The 17,236-nt window shown below is 45.4% G+C and overlaps 1 protein-coding gene across 1 annotated transcript; it reads left to right on the forward strand.

Moving 5' to 3' along the window:
- The first annotated feature begins 3,921 nt into the window (after positions 1-3,921).
- On the forward strand, positions 3,922-16,845 carry hif1al (hypoxia inducible factor 1 subunit alpha, like). The gene is made up of 15 exons (XM_068584860.1): positions 3,922-3,998; positions 6,959-7,149; positions 7,600-7,820; positions 9,287-9,371; positions 9,589-9,704; positions 10,869-11,053; positions 11,222-11,328; positions 11,876-12,023; positions 12,128-12,396; positions 12,695-12,846; positions 12,981-13,070; positions 13,586-13,740; positions 14,527-14,626; positions 15,236-15,356; positions 15,701-16,845. The coding sequence occupies exons 1-15, from the start codon at positions 3,964-3,966 to the stop codon at positions 15,757-15,759; spliced, it is 2,034 nt and encodes a 677-aa protein (XP_068440961.1). The 5' UTR covers positions 3,922-3,963; the 3' UTR covers positions 15,760-16,845.
- Positions 16,846-17,236: the final 391 nt, after the last annotated feature.

The following is a 17,236-nucleotide window of genomic DNA, read 5'->3' on the forward strand; positions in this document are numbered from 1 at the left end:
TCGTGGAGGTCTAAGTGGTGGAGGTCTATGTGGTAGAGGTCTATGTGGTAGAGGTCTAAGTCGTAGAGGTCTCAGTCATAGAGGTCTAAGTTGTAGAGGTCTCAGTCATAGAGGTCTAAGTCGGAGGCCGCGGTGTCTCTGGGGATCCGCTTTGTGTTTTGGGCTGCAAACCTTTCAGGCGTTGCACACCTGGAGGCTGGCGGTGCATGGAGCGTGTTTGATGCAGCTATGAGGTCACCTGTTGACACCTCATCCTCTGCAGAGCTGAGTGACTCGCAGCTCTGCAGGACGGTTGAACCTTTGCTGCAGCAGATCAACCAAACTGCACAGCCGCCCATGTACACTGCTTGTTGTCGTCCTAGCAACAGCAGAGAGTCTCCAATGAACTCGTGGGCCTCGATCTCCATTTGAAGGCTAAATAAATGCTCCACCACGACGGGAATAACTAGATGCTTCAGGAATAATGCTGTCCAAAGATATTGTAATTTCTCCTAACATATAACCCTGAGAGAAGTTTATAACACTGAATATTTTAAGATGTTTGAACAGCTGTGATGTTCAGTTATGAAGTAACAAACCCTGAACCACGAGGTCAGCTGACCAGAGATGTGGGTCATCAGAAGTGTTGCTGGTGGATCCATGACCAAATCTATTTTTAGTGTTGAATTCCACACGTCACGTGATGTGCAAAACTACTGCCCTCTGGTGGTTGAAGTGCATAACTACTGCCCTCTGGTGGTTGAAGTGCATAACTACTGCCCTCTGGTGGTTGAGGTGCATAACTACTGCCCTCTGGTGGTTGAGGTGCATAACTACTGCCCTCTGGTGGTTGAGGTGCATAACTACTGCCCTCTGGTGGTTGAGGTGCAGCTATTACAGGTTAGTTCAGCTGTTGGTTGGCAGAGGATGGATGTTGCATCAATTTTCCACATCTGGTTCCATCAGTTTTTTTTTAATGGGTTTTTGGTTACAAACCTGAAATATTTCTTTGATTAACACAAGCTTAAGATATTTAAACTTTTTTGTTTACATTTTTACAGCACAATACAATATGTCCGTTGTGAATTTTCCAGCTTTTACGTGTCTTAATAAAAAGGCGGTCGCTAACAAGCGATATATTTTTTATCCATAGAAGATGCACTTCAGCCAACTCTCCACCAATCTTGTGGTTAAAGGGATTATATTTATTGTTTTTTTTAATCCTGGTCCTGTTCTTTTGCACTACAATACATCCAAGTAAATGAGTATTTTCATATTTAGATTTACGTGTGCAAACATAACCAGGATTTTGAACAAAAGATGCCATCTTTGTGAGTCCTGAACTCGGGCAGAGGATTGGTCCTGCTGCTGAAGTGAAGGGATGCAGACGTGAGGTAACACAGCTCTCGTGTTGTGTTTGTTTTTGTTTTGTTTTGGAGCACATCATCACAAAAGTCCCTTCGCTATTTGACGTATTTTATGTTACTGTGAGTTGATCATGTGGAGAAGTGTCTAGAGATGAAACCATTAACTTCAGAAATAAGTAGGAAGGAGGTCAGAGGCCGGACCGCTCAGAAAAAATGTTTATCCCATCCTGCGGGACAAGATTTCATCTCCAAAAACTTCAACTTGAACAAACATCATGTATGTTGTGAGTTCAGGCGGAAACAAGACACTTTATTTAATGTTTGAAATATGCATTCTTTATTTTCACCGTATTGTTACCACACACACACACACACACATACACACACATTGGAGCAGGGTCGTCCTTCAATCAGTGGCTCCACGAGCCCGTGTCGATGTGCCCTTGAGCAAGACACTTAACCCTACATTGTATCCTCTCATCAGCGGGTGAGTGACGTCATGTTGTTAAAGCGCTGCGAGCGGTCACAAGACGAGAAAAGTAGAAATACGAGTCCATTACCTTTACACACTATCTCTTTCTCTCTCTCTCTCTCTCTCTCACACACACACACACACACACACACACACACACACACACACACACACACACACACACACACACACACACACACACACTTTGCATCCGTTCTGGTGGAAGTTCTAACGGTAGAATGATGTCAGTGCAGTTGGTAGATGGAGATCTGTTATTAAAACATGAAACAGTCGTGTTGTCCTGTCATGTATGCCATCGTGACGTACCAGTTCAGAACCAGTATGATTGATGTGTGGGAAAACTAATGGAAATACCTAAATGAAGTACAAGTACCTTGCATTTGTACCTAAGTACAGCGCTCGGCTCCATTGGTATCTATATACATATATACACATATAGATAGATATAGCATTGAATGAAATTGACTTAAAGTTGCATGAATGGTGTGATTGAACACAACGGGATCCTTTCAGGACATTCATTTCAACAAAGACAGATTATCATACCAGACATGAATTAATCCCAGAATAGAAAAATGTCAATAATAAACGGCAAAATACAGACATTTAAACTAATGTCAATATCAACTATAGTAGGAAAAAAACACGCCATAATAAATAATATAAAGAGAGAGAAAAGAGGGAAACTTGAGGCACAAGTTCGGATTGTGCAATAACACAAACATCCACCAACCTGAAGCTCGTCACTTGTTCTCTTGGCCGTTTTGTTGAAACAGCATTTCCGGGTTTTTAAATACATTTCAAGCTCTTTGTAAAAACATTTTTGAAGACCTTTGACTAATACTTGGTCGGTAGAGGGCGCTACAGCTCAGATACAGTCAGCGTCACTGCTGCTTTGCCCCCTGGAGGAAGATGACGACCCTGCGGTCAGAAACGCGACGACCTCCCGGAGTTCACGCCTCAAGGTGCGGGAGAGCCTGCGGGGGAGACGGGGCTCTCTCGGGGGGAAGCGAGGCGGGAATCCCTCTCTCTGTGCTCCACCCGCTGTCCCACACCACCTGTTTTGTTTCTCAAGAAAACGACCTTCTTTGGAAAAAGAATAACAACATGGCGACGTGACTCTGACGGGGCGTTCACGTACCGAGCCGACGCTCGGTACGTGAACGCGTCAAGCCACAGAGAGACACGGAAACCAGCAGGCCTTGAAACGAGTGAATAAAAGCTCCATCAAGGGGTCTGTGACCTCATGGCCTTCTCCCTTTTTACTGAAGACTGTGAACCAACAGACGTTCAGCTAAATGTACATTCAATCAAATAAATATTACACGTATATACATATTACACTTAAAAGATATGGTGACTAAACATATTATTGAATAATACCATACAAAGAAAATATAGTTTATTCAGGGATTACAAAATAAAAATAAATAAATATGAATTTCTTTTAACATGACTTATTTTAATCCCCTCTAGGGTTCCCTTCCATGAGAGAACACATGATCTAGTGTCCTCGGGTTCTCTTCCATGAGAGAACACATGATCTAGTGTCCTAGGGTTCTCTTCCATGAGAGAACACATGATCTAGTGTCCTAGGGTTCTCTTCCATGAGAGAACACATGATCTAGTGTCCTAGGGTTCTCTTCCATGAGAGAACACATGATCTAGTGTCCTAGGGTTCTCTTCCATGAGAGAACACATGATCTAGTGTCCTAGGGTTCTCTTCCATGAGAGAACACGTGATCTAGTGTCCTAGGGTTCTCTTCCATGAGAGAACACGTGATCTAGTGTATACTTACTAATAGGCGCTCTTAATTAAATGTAATTTGGAGCCACTGTGACTTCCTGCTAGAAACCCTGTTGGGGGTGTTTTGGTCAGCGCTGAGGCGGTTCTGAGTTCAGGACTTCATTTCAGCAGTGCGTCAGCTTCAGTCCACCACTGACAAACAGCAAGTCTTGAGGATCTCGTCTTAAAATGGATCCTGACGCCAGCGACCAGGCTTTTACTTTGTTGACCGTGACCGGAAGCGGCGCGTCCTCACAGAGGCGCGCTTGACAGCAGCGAGCGCTTCAAAGCGACGCCGTTGTCCTCCCGGAGCAGCAGAACGCGCCTGAAGAGCCAACATGGAGGAGAAGGAGGAGGCCGTGGTGGTCAAACGGTAGGACCCGCTCACTGGAACACACACTGCGTGTCTGTGTACGGTCCGTGTTGTCTTTTGTGTCGTGTTTTCACTGCAGCTTCCCGGGTCCCAGTGACCCAGTGACCCAGTGACCCAGTAACCCAGTAAACCAGTAAACCAGTAAACCAGTAAACCTCCCCCTCCAGCACGGCGGTGGTCGTGTCGGGCTGTGCGTTGTTCAGGAGGTTTGGTGACTTAGATGTTTGATTCTTTCACCTCGCAGCTTATTATATATTTATAATGCAGAGAATAAAATGCATTATTCTGAAATGGTCACGCTGCTGCTGCATAATGAGTACACATTAAGTATGAGAAAATGCAGAAAAACATGAATGTAGGACTTTACCTGTTGGCAGAGTATTTCTAATTCTACTTGAAGTACAACATCTGAGTACTTCTTCCTGCTGCATCGTGTTGTCATTACACAGGTTGCACTTTGTGCTGCTTCATGTTTTTTTCATCATATTCTTTCCACCTGCCTGCATTATTGATCTGTACTGTGTAGTACTGGTGTAGTGTGTAGTACTGGTGTACTGTGTAGTACTGGTGTAGTGTGTAGTACTGGTGTAGTGTGTAGTACTGGTGTAGTGTGTAGTACTGGTGTAGTGTGTAGTACTGGTGTAGTGTGTAGTACTGGTGTAGTGTGTAGTACTGGTGTAGTGTGTAGTACTGGTGTACTGTGTAGTACTGGTGTAGTGTGTAGTACTGGTGTAGTGTGTAGTACTGGTGTAGTGTGTAGTACTGGTGTAGTGTGTAGTACTGGTGTACTGTGTAGTACTGGTGTAGTGTGTAGTACTGGTGTACTGTGTAGTACTGGTGTAGTGTGTAGTACTGGTGTAGTGTGTAGTACTGGTGTAGTGTGTAGTACTGGTGTAGTGTGTAGTACTGGTGTATTGTGTAGTGTTGGTGTATTGTGTTGTGTTGGTGTGTTGTGTAGTGTTGGTGTATTGTGTAGTGTTGTGTAGTATTGTGTGGCTCTGCTATGCTCTCTGTATTGCCTCCTGTGTCTCCTGACTGTGTTTTAATACTTCTTCCACAAATAGCGTAGAAATGAAATAATGAGTGAGGGAGTAGATGTGAGGTCATTCGGTTCTTTGAGTCTTTTGATCGATCAATCGATCAATCAGTGGAGCAAAAGAAGTGAGAGAAGCGTTCCTCCTTTTAAAGGACGGGTTCCTTCATTTCCCCCCGCAGCGTGTGAATGAGGCCTCTGATCAGCTGATCAGCTGATCAAACAGGTTCTCCAGCCGTTTGCTGCGTTGTGTCCTCACTAATATGCTGAGTCCATCTTCTCAGAGTTGATTCTTTTATTGGTTCTGCATCTTTGTCTGAATTCAACCCGCTCTGTGATTCAGTGGGAATCATCTCTCACATGCAGACACAGACTGAGCGTTGCCATCAGATTCATGGATCTCATTGAATTTCATCAATATGAGGCGGGTTTGTTCTGCATCTTCCTGCAGCGGTGGATGCAGACTGAATGATGCGTTTGCTCCGGAGGGCTGTGACACAGCTGCTGCTCGGTATTCATCCAGCACTGGAGCAGCAGACGCTGCACACACACCTGGAGCAGACTGCTGCTGTCTGGTTCCTCCACTTCCATCCTCACATGCACTCACACAACACACTTAGTGTGTGTGTGTGTGTGGCTGATGGTGTGTCTTTCACTTGGCAGTTGTGGGTGTGTTGCTGTCCAACACACATTGAGCAGTAAGAAATGGCGTCCGGCTCCTCTGAGGCGCTGTGCTCTCTCAGGCTCCTCCCCCTGCCTCTGTTGTTGACGTTGTGTTGCCGAGGGAGGCCGTGTGTGTTTCATGCGTTATTATTAGCAGCAGTATTTTTTACAGTGCCAGCAGAGCTTTGAACAGGAGCAGCAGTTGTGTGTTGTCTCATTGTTGTGTTAAATCAGCTGATGACCAAATTGTCCGTCAGAGATGAGGAGGAAAATATGTCTTTTAACATCGGCTGGCTGCTATTAATCTCACTACTTCACTTCATGTTGTTTCCATTGGCTCTTTTATAGTTTCTACTTTTCCTTCTATTTCCATCTGTTTTCAACAGCTGCCCTTTTGGGTCGATGAAGGTTTCATCTGAAGTCAGGAGCAGCTTCAGACTCCTTCTGTTTGGTTTAGTCTGACAGGATCAGGTCTCCGATCTGTGTGTAGTAATGTTTGTGTGTGAGACATGAAACCCTGCTTTTGTCTTGTCAGCACATGTTTCTCATGGGATGGGGGAGGGGAGGATGTGGATCGTCTCCCAGTAGCTGAAATAAACAACATTCTCTTCTCCTCAGTTTGAGACATGTTTCCTTTTTCCCTTTAGCTCTGTTTTCCGTTTGAAAAGCAAACAAACATGCAGGAATGTCCTGAACTCTTTCCACAGATTCATCACCATGTCGAGAGCAGCAGGACTCCAGGGATCGAGATTTAAACTTCATTTATCTATTTCTCCCATTGGTTTGTGTTACTGCTGGATTGAATAGTTGAAATGTAAATTGTGTGAAATGTGTTGTTGTTGGTGAATTGTGTGGTTGTAGAGTTAAAGAGTTAAGAGCCCTGAACACGTGACGGGACCCCCCTCTGGCGCCTTCTCTTCCACTTTTGTCCCACTTCCACTTTGTTTTTCTCTCTGTGACCTACTTCCACTTCCTTTTGTTCCTGTCGTCTGCTGTGATTCATTCACTGTTTCCTATTTTCACCTTCTTTTACTGTATGTATGTATGTGTGTATGTGTGTATGTGTGTATGTATGTATGTATGTATGTATGTATGTATGTATGTATGTATGTATGTATGTATGTATGTATGTATGTATGTATCAGTGTTCTATTTTTTTTTTCTATGTCTCTTGTGTGCACTTTACTCTGTTTGCTGCTTTAATCCTGTAATCTGCGGCCCAATAAGGGAATATCGGGTCTAATCTCCTCTCCTTTCCCTGCAGCTCCAGCTCGGAGCAGAGGAAGCTGCGTTCCCGGGACGCGGCTCGCTGTAGGCGGAGTCACGAGACGGAGGTGTTCTACGATCTGGCCGGCACGCTGCCGCTCCCCCGGCGAGTCTCCGCCCACCTGGACAAGTCGGCCATCATGAGGGTGGCGCTCAGCTTCCTGCGGATGCAGCAGCTGCTCCGACCCGGTGAGACGTCTTCAGACGGCCTGAGGAAGCTGGATGCAGTTCTATCATTTGTTGTTGTTTGTTTTGGTGAAACCTTTATAATGTTTGTGCTGTACTGTACTTTCAGAGTTTCTTCCTGCCATTAGTTTTTCTGGCTCCGCTCAGCATCAGTGTGTCGTTCTGCCGATGGGTTAGAGAGCAGAGGAATGAAGTCATCAATCATAAAGAAACAATACTGACTTTCTGTTATTGTTATTCATTAAACAAACATTAAAAAGGCATCGGCATTTGGCAGAGGAAGACAACAATGGTTTCACTGCTCAGGCATTTGTTACTTTCAATGAGTTTCTAAATGTCGGTGTTGCTCCAGTTCAGCAGCGCTGAGGAAATGTTCTGGTCCGTTTGGTCCAACAGGAAATGACAGTTTGTTCTGCTTGGAGTAATCACATGGTGTGTGTCGTTTCACTGCAGGTGAGAATCAGAGAGAGAAGTCTGAAGAACAGGTGGAGAAGGAGGACGAGAAGGTGGAGAAGAAGAAGGAAGAGGAGGAAGAGCAGGAGGAAGAGGAGGAGGACGATCCAATGGATTCTTTCTATCCTCAGGCGCTGGCCGGCTTCATCATGGTGATGACCGAGGAGGGCGACATGATCTACCTGACGGAAAACGTCAGCACCCACATCGGCGTCCCACAGGTAACCTAGCTAACTCTAAGCTAGCCCTTAGCTCGTTCTAAGCTAACCCTAGCTAACCCTTAGCTCGTTCTAAGCTAACTCTAAGCTAACCCTCTGGTGTTGGATTCATTTCACAAAAAACATTCAGGATGTTTATTGGAACTCCATCAATTCAAAATATATTATAAATATCATAAAAAGTACATTAATAGCATTAGAACAGTGTGAAATCACAAGTGTAATACAATCATGCAACTTAATTTGATTAATGGCAATTTTTCTGAGTTTTTACTGTCGGCCTCTTAACAGAACGAGACTTACTCTGAATTACTCTGAATTACTCTGACTCACTCAGACTCACTCAGACTCATTCAGACTCACTCAGAGTAACTCAGACTCACTCAGAGTAACTCAGAGTAACTCAGAGTAACTCAGACTCACTCAGACTCACTCAGACTCACTCAGACTCACTCATAGTAACTCAGACTCACTCAGACTCACTCAGAGTAACTCAGACTCACTCAGAGTAACTCAGACTCACTCAGACTCACTCAGACTCATTCAGACTCACTCAGAGTAACTCAGACTCACTCAGACTCACTCAGACTCATTCAGACTCACTCAGACTCACTCATAGTAACTCAGAGTAACTCAGACTCACTCAAACTCACTCAGAGTAACTCAGACTCACTCAGACTCACTCAGACTCACTCAGACTCACTCATAGTAACTCAGAGTAACTCAGACTCACTCAGACTCACTCAGACTCACTCAGACTCACTCAGAGTAACTCAGACTCATTCAGACTCATTCAGACTCATTCAGACTCACTCAGACTCACTCATAGTAACTCAGAGTAACTCAGACTCACTCAGACTCACTCAGAGTAACTCAGACTCATTCAGACTCATTCAGACTCATTCAGACTCATTCAGACTCACTCAGACTCACTCAGACTCACTCATAGTAACTCAGACTCACTCAGACTCACTCAGACTCACTCAGACTCACTCAGACTCACTCAGAGTAACTCAGAGTAACTCAGACTCACTCAGACTCACTCAGACTCACTCAGACTCACTCAGACTCATTCAGACTCACTCAGACTCACTCATAGTAACTCAGACTCACTCAGACTCACTCAGACTCACTCAGACTCACTCAGAGTAACTGGAGCAGCGAGTGGCGCCTCGTCTCTGTTCTCAGCTGTTGGGCATCAGTTTGCCTCTGAGACAGCAGCAGGTGATGCGGCCTGCAGGAAGCAGCGTGGAGCGCTCAGGGTTGAACTGGTTACTGACCGCATGCAGCGGCTAACACTGATGTATTAACTCTAATGCGTTAAAGAGCAACGAGCACAGAGGAGCTCACTGCGGCTCCACGCCGGATCACGACTGAGGAAACCGTGCATAACATACGTCGCAGAGCAACGATTAGTATGCATGTTGTTTCCAACCTCCAACTGTTGTTGTTGTTGTTGTTGTTTACAGCTGGAGCTGCTGGGCCAGAGTATCTATGACTTCGTTCACCCGTGTGATCAGGAGGAGCTCAGAGACCTGCTGATTCCACGTCCAGGTCAGACCACTGTTTATGATCTGTATTGTTTATTTATCACGTCGGGTCCGAGCTTCACGTGGAAACATGAAGCTCGGACCTGACGTCGTAAAAAACATTAAAAAAAGAACGTTTTCTCCACATTTTAGACTTTTCTTTTTGTGACTTTTAAACATTAAAGTTGAGCGCCGTCTGTGAGTTCTAGCTTCGTTAGCTTCGTCGTCGCGCTGCTTTGCAGGTTCACGCAGGAAGCCGCCGGCAGAACGGCCGAGCGAGAGGAACTTCTTCCTGCGGATGAAGAGTACTCTGACCAGCAGGGGGCGCACCGTCAACATCAAGTCTGCTACCTGGAAGGTAGACACACACACACACACACACACACACACACACACACACACACACACACACACACACACACAGAGTTCTGGAAGCATCTGGTTTCTAAATGCTCCAGCCTGAAGACTTCAGCTTCAGCACTGAAGCATCTCTCCGCTGGTTCAACTTGATAATCAACGTTCTTCTGAAACCAAAGAACATAAATAAGAGAGTGACATCACGCAGCGTTGATGTTTATATTTCGTGGGAAGGTGTTTTTGGGGTGAAGGCGACATGAAGAACACTCGGTCCAGCTCCTCCTCTAAATAAAAGGTCGCGTCCCCTAAATGTTTGACCTTGACTATGTTGCATTGTATCCGTGCTATGTTGTCACCAGAGAGGTCTTGTCGCGTCCCCTTCATGAAATCTGAGATTCAAGCGTCCCCGAGCTGCGTTTGATGAGTGTCACACGTTTAAAAAAGCCGTCCTGTCTAGAAACCTGAGCCGTCCCGCTCAGAGAGCCAGAAGCAGAAGGTTCGGCCTACAGACATGGTCCACAGACATGGTCCACAGACATGGTCTACAGACATGGCCTACAGACATGGCCTACAGACATGGCCTACAGACATGGTCCACAGACATGGCCTACAGACATGGTCTACAGACATGACCTACAGACATGGCCCACAGACATGGCCTACAGACATGGCCTACAGACATGGTCTACAGACATGGTCTGTAGACCGCAACTAATGATTATTTTAATAATCGACTAATCCATCGACTATTTTTTCAATTAGTCGACTAATCTAATGACTATTTCCCATAGAAAATTAAAATAATGACCCCAAATGTTGGAATTTAAACTTCAAATGTATTTGAGTAACAGAACATCAGAACTTTATCAGAACAAATGAATTAAATAACAATACAAATTCAAGTGCAAATGTGCTTTAAAAGTAAAGAAAAAGTACAAATAGAGTTATAAAAGTAACTTGAAATAGCGATCACGTCTCTGGAAGTGCAAAATAACTAAATGATAACTGGCCTGTGAGTGACATTTAAAATTCAAAGCTGTGAATAAAAATATGCGTCATCGACTATGTCGGGGCTTCTTTCCACTTTCTAACAAGATGTCACACAATATATGTTTGCATTTCTTTGTCTGGACGGGGCCTTTGATCGTCGCCTCGTGCTCTGCAGGTTCTCCACTGCACAGGTCACGTCCGTCAGGTGGGCGGCGGCTCCGCGGCGCCTCCTGTGGGCGGAGCGATGACTCTGCTGTGTGAGCCCATCCCTCACCCGTCCAGCGTGGAGTTCCCTCTGGACACGCGCACCTTCCTCACCCGCCACAGCATGGACCTGCACTTCACACACTGCGAGGGCAGGTAGGACGAGCGCCCGGCCTCCAGACTGACCCTGACCTTTGACCTCCCGGTGGATGGAAAAGAGAGGCGTTTTCATTTGGAAAGAAAACTACATCACACGAGAGAAAGAATATGCATCTTTGAACCTTCGTTGTTTAAGTCCTCTGCTTGTTATCTTCCTGTTTCCAGGGTGGCGGAGTTGGTGGGATATAAACCTGAAGATCTGATTGGCCGCTCAGCCTACGAGTTTCACCACGCCATCGACTCCGATCACGTCAAGAAGAGCATGCTCACACGTGAGTTTCAATGTGTGCACGTCCGCACGCGCACGTTTCAATACAACTACAGCCAATACTAGTAGTAAATACTAACAATACTAGTAGTAAATACTAACAATACTAGTAGTAAATACTAACAATACTAGTAGTAAATACTAACAATACAAGTAGTAAATACTAACAATACTAGTAGTAAATACTAACACACTAACAATACTAGTAGTAAATACTAACAATACTAGTAGTAAATACTAACACACTAACAATACTAGTAGTAAATACTAAAACACTAACAATACTACTTTAATATACAAGCCTTTATAAACTACTGCTAGATGTTTTCTCCACAATACTGTTTGTTTCCTCTGATTCTTCAAGCTCACAGGTGATGTTGGAACATTTTAAGAGGAACTTCCAACATGAGATTCAGATAAATATGTTCTTGTGCAGAGGATCAGCAGGATGAGTCGGCGCACACAGACGCAGAGTTTTGTCAACGCGCGACCTTCTGGTCCTTCATGAACGTACCGTTTCATCCTCTTGTTCCTGTGTTGTGTCCGTGCAGTGCTGTCCAAAGGTCAGGTGAGCACCAGACACTACCGCTTCCTGGCGAACGGCGGCGGCTTCGTGTGGGCGGAGACTCAGGCCACCGTGCTCTTCAGCAGCAAGACGTCGCAGCCGGAGGCCGTCGTCTGCCTCAACTATATTCTCAGGTGCTTAAAATGGTGTCACGCCCCCGTGAGGAGGAGGGAGGAGGTGTCACCGAGCAGCTCCTTCAGCTCCTTGCTCACCTCCACGTCGTGCTCCTCTCCCGCAGCGCCGTGGAGCAGCCGGACCTCGTCTTCTCCGTGGAGCAGACGCGCGGCGGCCGGGCGCCTGCAGCGCCGCCGCCGCCGGATCGTGGGACTTGTGACATCAGCGACTCTGACCCGGACAGCGAGCTCCTCGCCGGCTCCGGTCAGACCGAAGACGCAGGTTTGAATCCCGGCAGTGCGGCAGAGCTCTTCTTCAAGCTGAAGGAGTTGCCGGAGGAGCTTCTGGAGGCGGCTCCCGAGGCAGGAGACGCCATCGACCCGCTGACGGGAGGTGAGACGCACCAGAGATGCATAATTATATACATATTCTATGATCTCAGCTTCTGCCCCAGGAGGGAGCTAGCTTGAGTGTCTTGTAGAATGTAACGTAGATGAATGACTTTCACCATTTCTTTCACGCGGTTTCACTCCAGAGCACAGACATCCTCACCTCCTCACCAAGGTGCATGACTTTGAATGAATGTCGCTCAAAGCCGTGAAGAAGAGTCCAAGTAATGTGTCTTTGATTCAAAACCTGTTATTGTTTTTTTACTTGCGTGTCTCTCTGTGTTTGTCTTTCTCTCCGTCAGATGGGTTGCAGCTGTCGTCCTCCACCCTCCCCGGTCCAGAGGAGTTGTGCAGTCCACAGCTGCGACAGCTCCTCTGCCCCATCTTCAGCCCCCTCACTCCACCTTTATCATCATCATCGTCATCGCCGGCCTCCCCGCATGATGTTGAGTCGGTAAATATTTTAAACTTTGAAGGCCGGAGTGAACCGTTAACTCAGTTCACTTCTCTGAGCTTTATTGGCATGAACACAACCAGAATATGATCCACACAATACATAATTAATACACAGATCCTCTCTCTCCTCAGAGCCCCCGTGAGGAGGAGGCGACGGACACCAGCGAGGTGGAGAGGTTCTTCGCTGTTTGGCCCGGGGAGAAGAAAGAGGAAGCTGTGGAGGTAACGTGCCGTCTCTCATGCCGTCATGTTTGTGTCACACAGACAGAAGACTCAAGAGGCCAGTGTCCTGTTTTCACCTTGTTTTCTAAAGTAGAAATAGTGAAAGTCTTGTTTTAAAACGGCTAAAATTCAAATGTCAGGGAGAACATGTGATGATGAGAAAACCTCTTCCAAACACAGAGTGTGACGTCTTCCATTGAACAGCTACTTCCACAAGCTGTTCTCTTGATAACAGTGGCGTCATACTGTGACCTGCAGATTATAACTTACCAGTTATTTGTTGTAAATGGCTGAAAGACAAAGCGTGTGAAACATCATGCCTGTAATTCCACAGTGCAGACGATGTGAGATCTGACGGCCCTGAAGACTAAATTCAGTGCAGATGCTGTAAATAACATTGATGCTTGGCCTGAAATGGATTTGGAAAGTCACAAATGTTTCTGTAAGACTTTTCGTTTGTTTGTGCACAACTAAATGTTTTCCTCTCTGACTTTAATTTGCTTTTGTTTGTGGAGATGGAGGTGATGGACCTGGACATGCTGGCTCCGTACATCTCCATGGACGACGACTTCCAGCTGACGGTGCTCAGCAGTCTGCCGGACGAAGCCGACAAACCTCCGTCCTCTCTCTCCGAGCCCTCGGCTGAGGCCTCGGCAGGAAGCAGGAAGCGGTAAGACGGCTGCTTCCTGCTCACGCCTTCAGGGATACGTCAGGAGAGTGAAAGGACCATACGAGAGGAAGACAAGTGCAGAGCATGAGATCTGGTGCAAAGCATACAACATAGATGAATAGGAAAAGATGCAACAACTGGCCGTCCAATTGTACGCATGTCTGTTTACAAGCTTTTAATAATTAGACAAACATTTCTAAATGGATTTTGAGGAGACTTGCTAACTCTTTTATGAGATTTTGGGGAAACAAATTCAAACAAAAAAAGATGTTTACAAAATGGATCTGCAGAAATAGGATTATTTGTTAGCAGCCATCCTGAAATGTGAAAACTAAAACTAGCGTAGCCTTTAGCTACAAGTTTATTATTATAATACTAATGCTGCAATAGTTCCTCTGACACATGAGATCACCATCTGTCTCCACGCAGCGTTTCACAAAGTGACACTTTATTTGTTGATCATAAATAGGATTTTTCTTTTTTTTAAACAAGAATGCTTTTGTCCAAACTCAACAAGCAGCAGAAAACCTCGGCTCTTTTTTGCTAAATGACTCACTTCTCTCAGACTACTTTAGCTATGTTGAGCGTTGTGTTCTATGTTTGTGTTTTAAGTGTGAAGTGTGAATGTGGGGTAAGGGGTCGAGGAATGAAGAGTGTCTGAGGGAAGGAAACAAGGAGGGGAGGTTGGAGGTGCGATGAGAGAAGGAGGGGGGGGGTCTCTCTGCATTTAAAAGCAAGGCAGCAAATGTTTTGCATGGTTCAGGATGTGCCCGGTCTCTCTTTCAGGGCTCACAACCCGTACGAGGAGCTGCTGATTCAGGACAAGAGACAGAAACAAGAGCCGTCCTCAATAGAAGAGGAGCTTCTTCTCAGCGACACACTGCTGGTGAGTGATTGAACACAAAGCGCTCACGGCGCTTTAGACTCAAGGACTTTCTGCTGAAATCTATTAACGAACAGTTGAAACTTTCAGAAAAAGGAAAGAACATAAATTATTTAAGATGACAGATGAAATGTATAAGAACTTAAACATTTCATCTGTTTTCATCATTACAGTTTACGTCATCTGCCAAAAGGAATTGCGCTTGAAATAATTTCACCTCATTTGATGACTATTTGTTCAACGTTTGACCTCCTCTGACCTTGCTCCCTCTGACCTTGCTCCCTCTGACCTTGCTCCCTCTGACCTTACTCCCTCTGACCTTGCTCCCTCTGACCTTGCTCCCTCTGACCTTGCTCCCTCTGACCTTGCTCCCTCCGACCTTGCTCCCTCTGACCTTGCTCCCTCTGACCTTACTCCCTCTGACCTTGCTCCCTCTGACCTTGCTTCCTCTGGCCTTGCTCCCTCTGGCCTTGCTCCCTCTGGCCATGCTCCCTCTGACCATGCTCCCTCTGACCTTACTCCCTCTCACCTTGCTCCCTCTGACCTTGCTCCCTCTGACCTTGCTCCCTCTGACCTTGCTCCCTTTGACCTTTCGTTGCTCTGCATCTTCAGAGCTGTCTGGAGGAAAACGACCAATCAGATGTGTTCATGGACCTTGGTGCTGCAGCGAGAAGTCAGCTGCTCACAGACAGAGACCCCGTGTTAGGAGGCTCACTCTGTGACGACAGCGCCGGTAAGAAGGACACACACACACACACACACACACACACACACACACACACACACACACACACACACACACAGTTACAGAGAAACCACAGTATTTCAACAGTCAGATCAGAGTTTGTTGGTCAAGTTCACAGTGACTTCTCTTGAATGCACTCTTCTTCTTTGTTTTGGCATGAAAGTCCTCCATTTGAGGATGAACTCATTATTATAATTTGGGGGTCAAATGTTACTTTGACCTCACGAAACCCTTCGTTCATTCTTTTTAAACATGAGAACAGGAGAAAGATTGAAGCGGTGACATTTCAAACATAAAGATGGGCTCCTCTCACGCGTTGCTCTTTCTTACAGCTCTGATGAGGGACATGTTCACACCTCGTCCACAGGACATGTCGGCGGCCATGACTTGACGGGAGCCCCGCGTCCGATCGAGAGAAGAGACTTCTGCGCTCAAACCGCCGGAAGCAAATGCAGACCGACGCCGCTGCGTAACACGCTGTGAGGTCCAGCGGGACCTCGACGCTTTAGTTGCTGAACCAGGACAGGTCCAAGTGAGAACTGATGACAGGGTGTAAAGCAGGTGGGAGGCGCCCATCGCAGCCCCGTCGCTGGTTCTCATCTACATTTAACTCTTAAACTCAGATTATGGTGAGAATCCAGCAGGTGGTGCTAAAGGAAATCCTGTGAGACAAATCCCAAAATATTTCTCTGTGCAGCTTCATGAAACTCATCACGGCTTTCAACGTTATCACATTAAATCTGTTTCAGTCGGTGTGTTATTTAGGCATTATGCGCAGGAGCTCCCAGAATGCTCTGCTTTACCTTTGAGCCAACGTATGAACCGTATTCTTTATTTTTATCTCACCGTCATTTTGTGTTTTTATTTCAAATTTCCATTACAAAACAACTAAAAACCTTTGATCACTGGCAGCGTTTATTTCAGTGGCATATTTTGACTGTTCTTCTTATATACTGTTATTTCTGTGTTATCTAAAACCCACGATGGCCTCGTGGCGTTTGGTTTCATCCTGCTGTGGTGCGAGGTGTGTGGGCTTTACCTCATACGCTAACGTGAGGCCGTTGTCACGTGTTTGGTGCCAGAATGAAGATGCTTACCACCTCGTAAACACAACGTGGGCAAACAAATACAAAACCACTTGGGTTTGTCCGTTTTATTATAATTAAAACAATTAGGAAATATTATGTGATTTAAAAACAAATTGTAATAAATGCAGTAGATGTTTTGTTTTTTAAGTAGCATCAGTTTGTTCATGCACTCTTTAGAAAAGCATTTATAAAACTAGTAAAGTGTCAAATATGAGTTTGATTTCATGACTAATTGTGCCTCAACATACTCGGAGTAACAAGAGTAGACTTGTATTTTACAGTTGTAGCGTTTGATGAATATATAGTATTGTGTGTCATATTGTCTGTTTATTTTGGCCTCAGACTTCTGTAAGTTTCTACGAATAAACACTCCAACTGCCCTGATTCAATGGAAAATATCCATTTCTTGTTTTTATTTCAAACCAGTTCTTAATGTCTTTCATAATGTTCCTACATTTTTTTTGTAAAGCCCTTTTACACAACCACATTTAAGATTATTAAATAATTACTTTACAGATTAAGACTACAAACAAAAGATCAGAATAAAATAATACGTCGGGATCCAACCGCCGATTTTCATACAGGACATATTCCTCCATTGAATTGTTTTGGGGACATTAATAGCTTGAAATCTATTTTACTACTAGTTGAACTTACTTTTACTTGTAAATGCTGGTGGCATGTGTTGTACTTCAGGAAGAACGTCCTCTGCTGAGGCTTCTTGGGATGGAGCTGATGTTGACTCCACTGGGTTGAGAGGTCGGTGTCCTGGGGGACGAG

This window comes from Clinocottus analis, unplaced genomic scaffold (assembly GCF_023055335.1).
Source record: "Clinocottus analis isolate CAN_PGR_092001 unplaced genomic scaffold, fCliAna1.0.p SCAF_2, whole genome shotgun sequence".
Lineage (NCBI taxonomy): Eukaryota > Metazoa > Chordata > Actinopteri > Perciformes > Cottidae > Clinocottus > Clinocottus analis.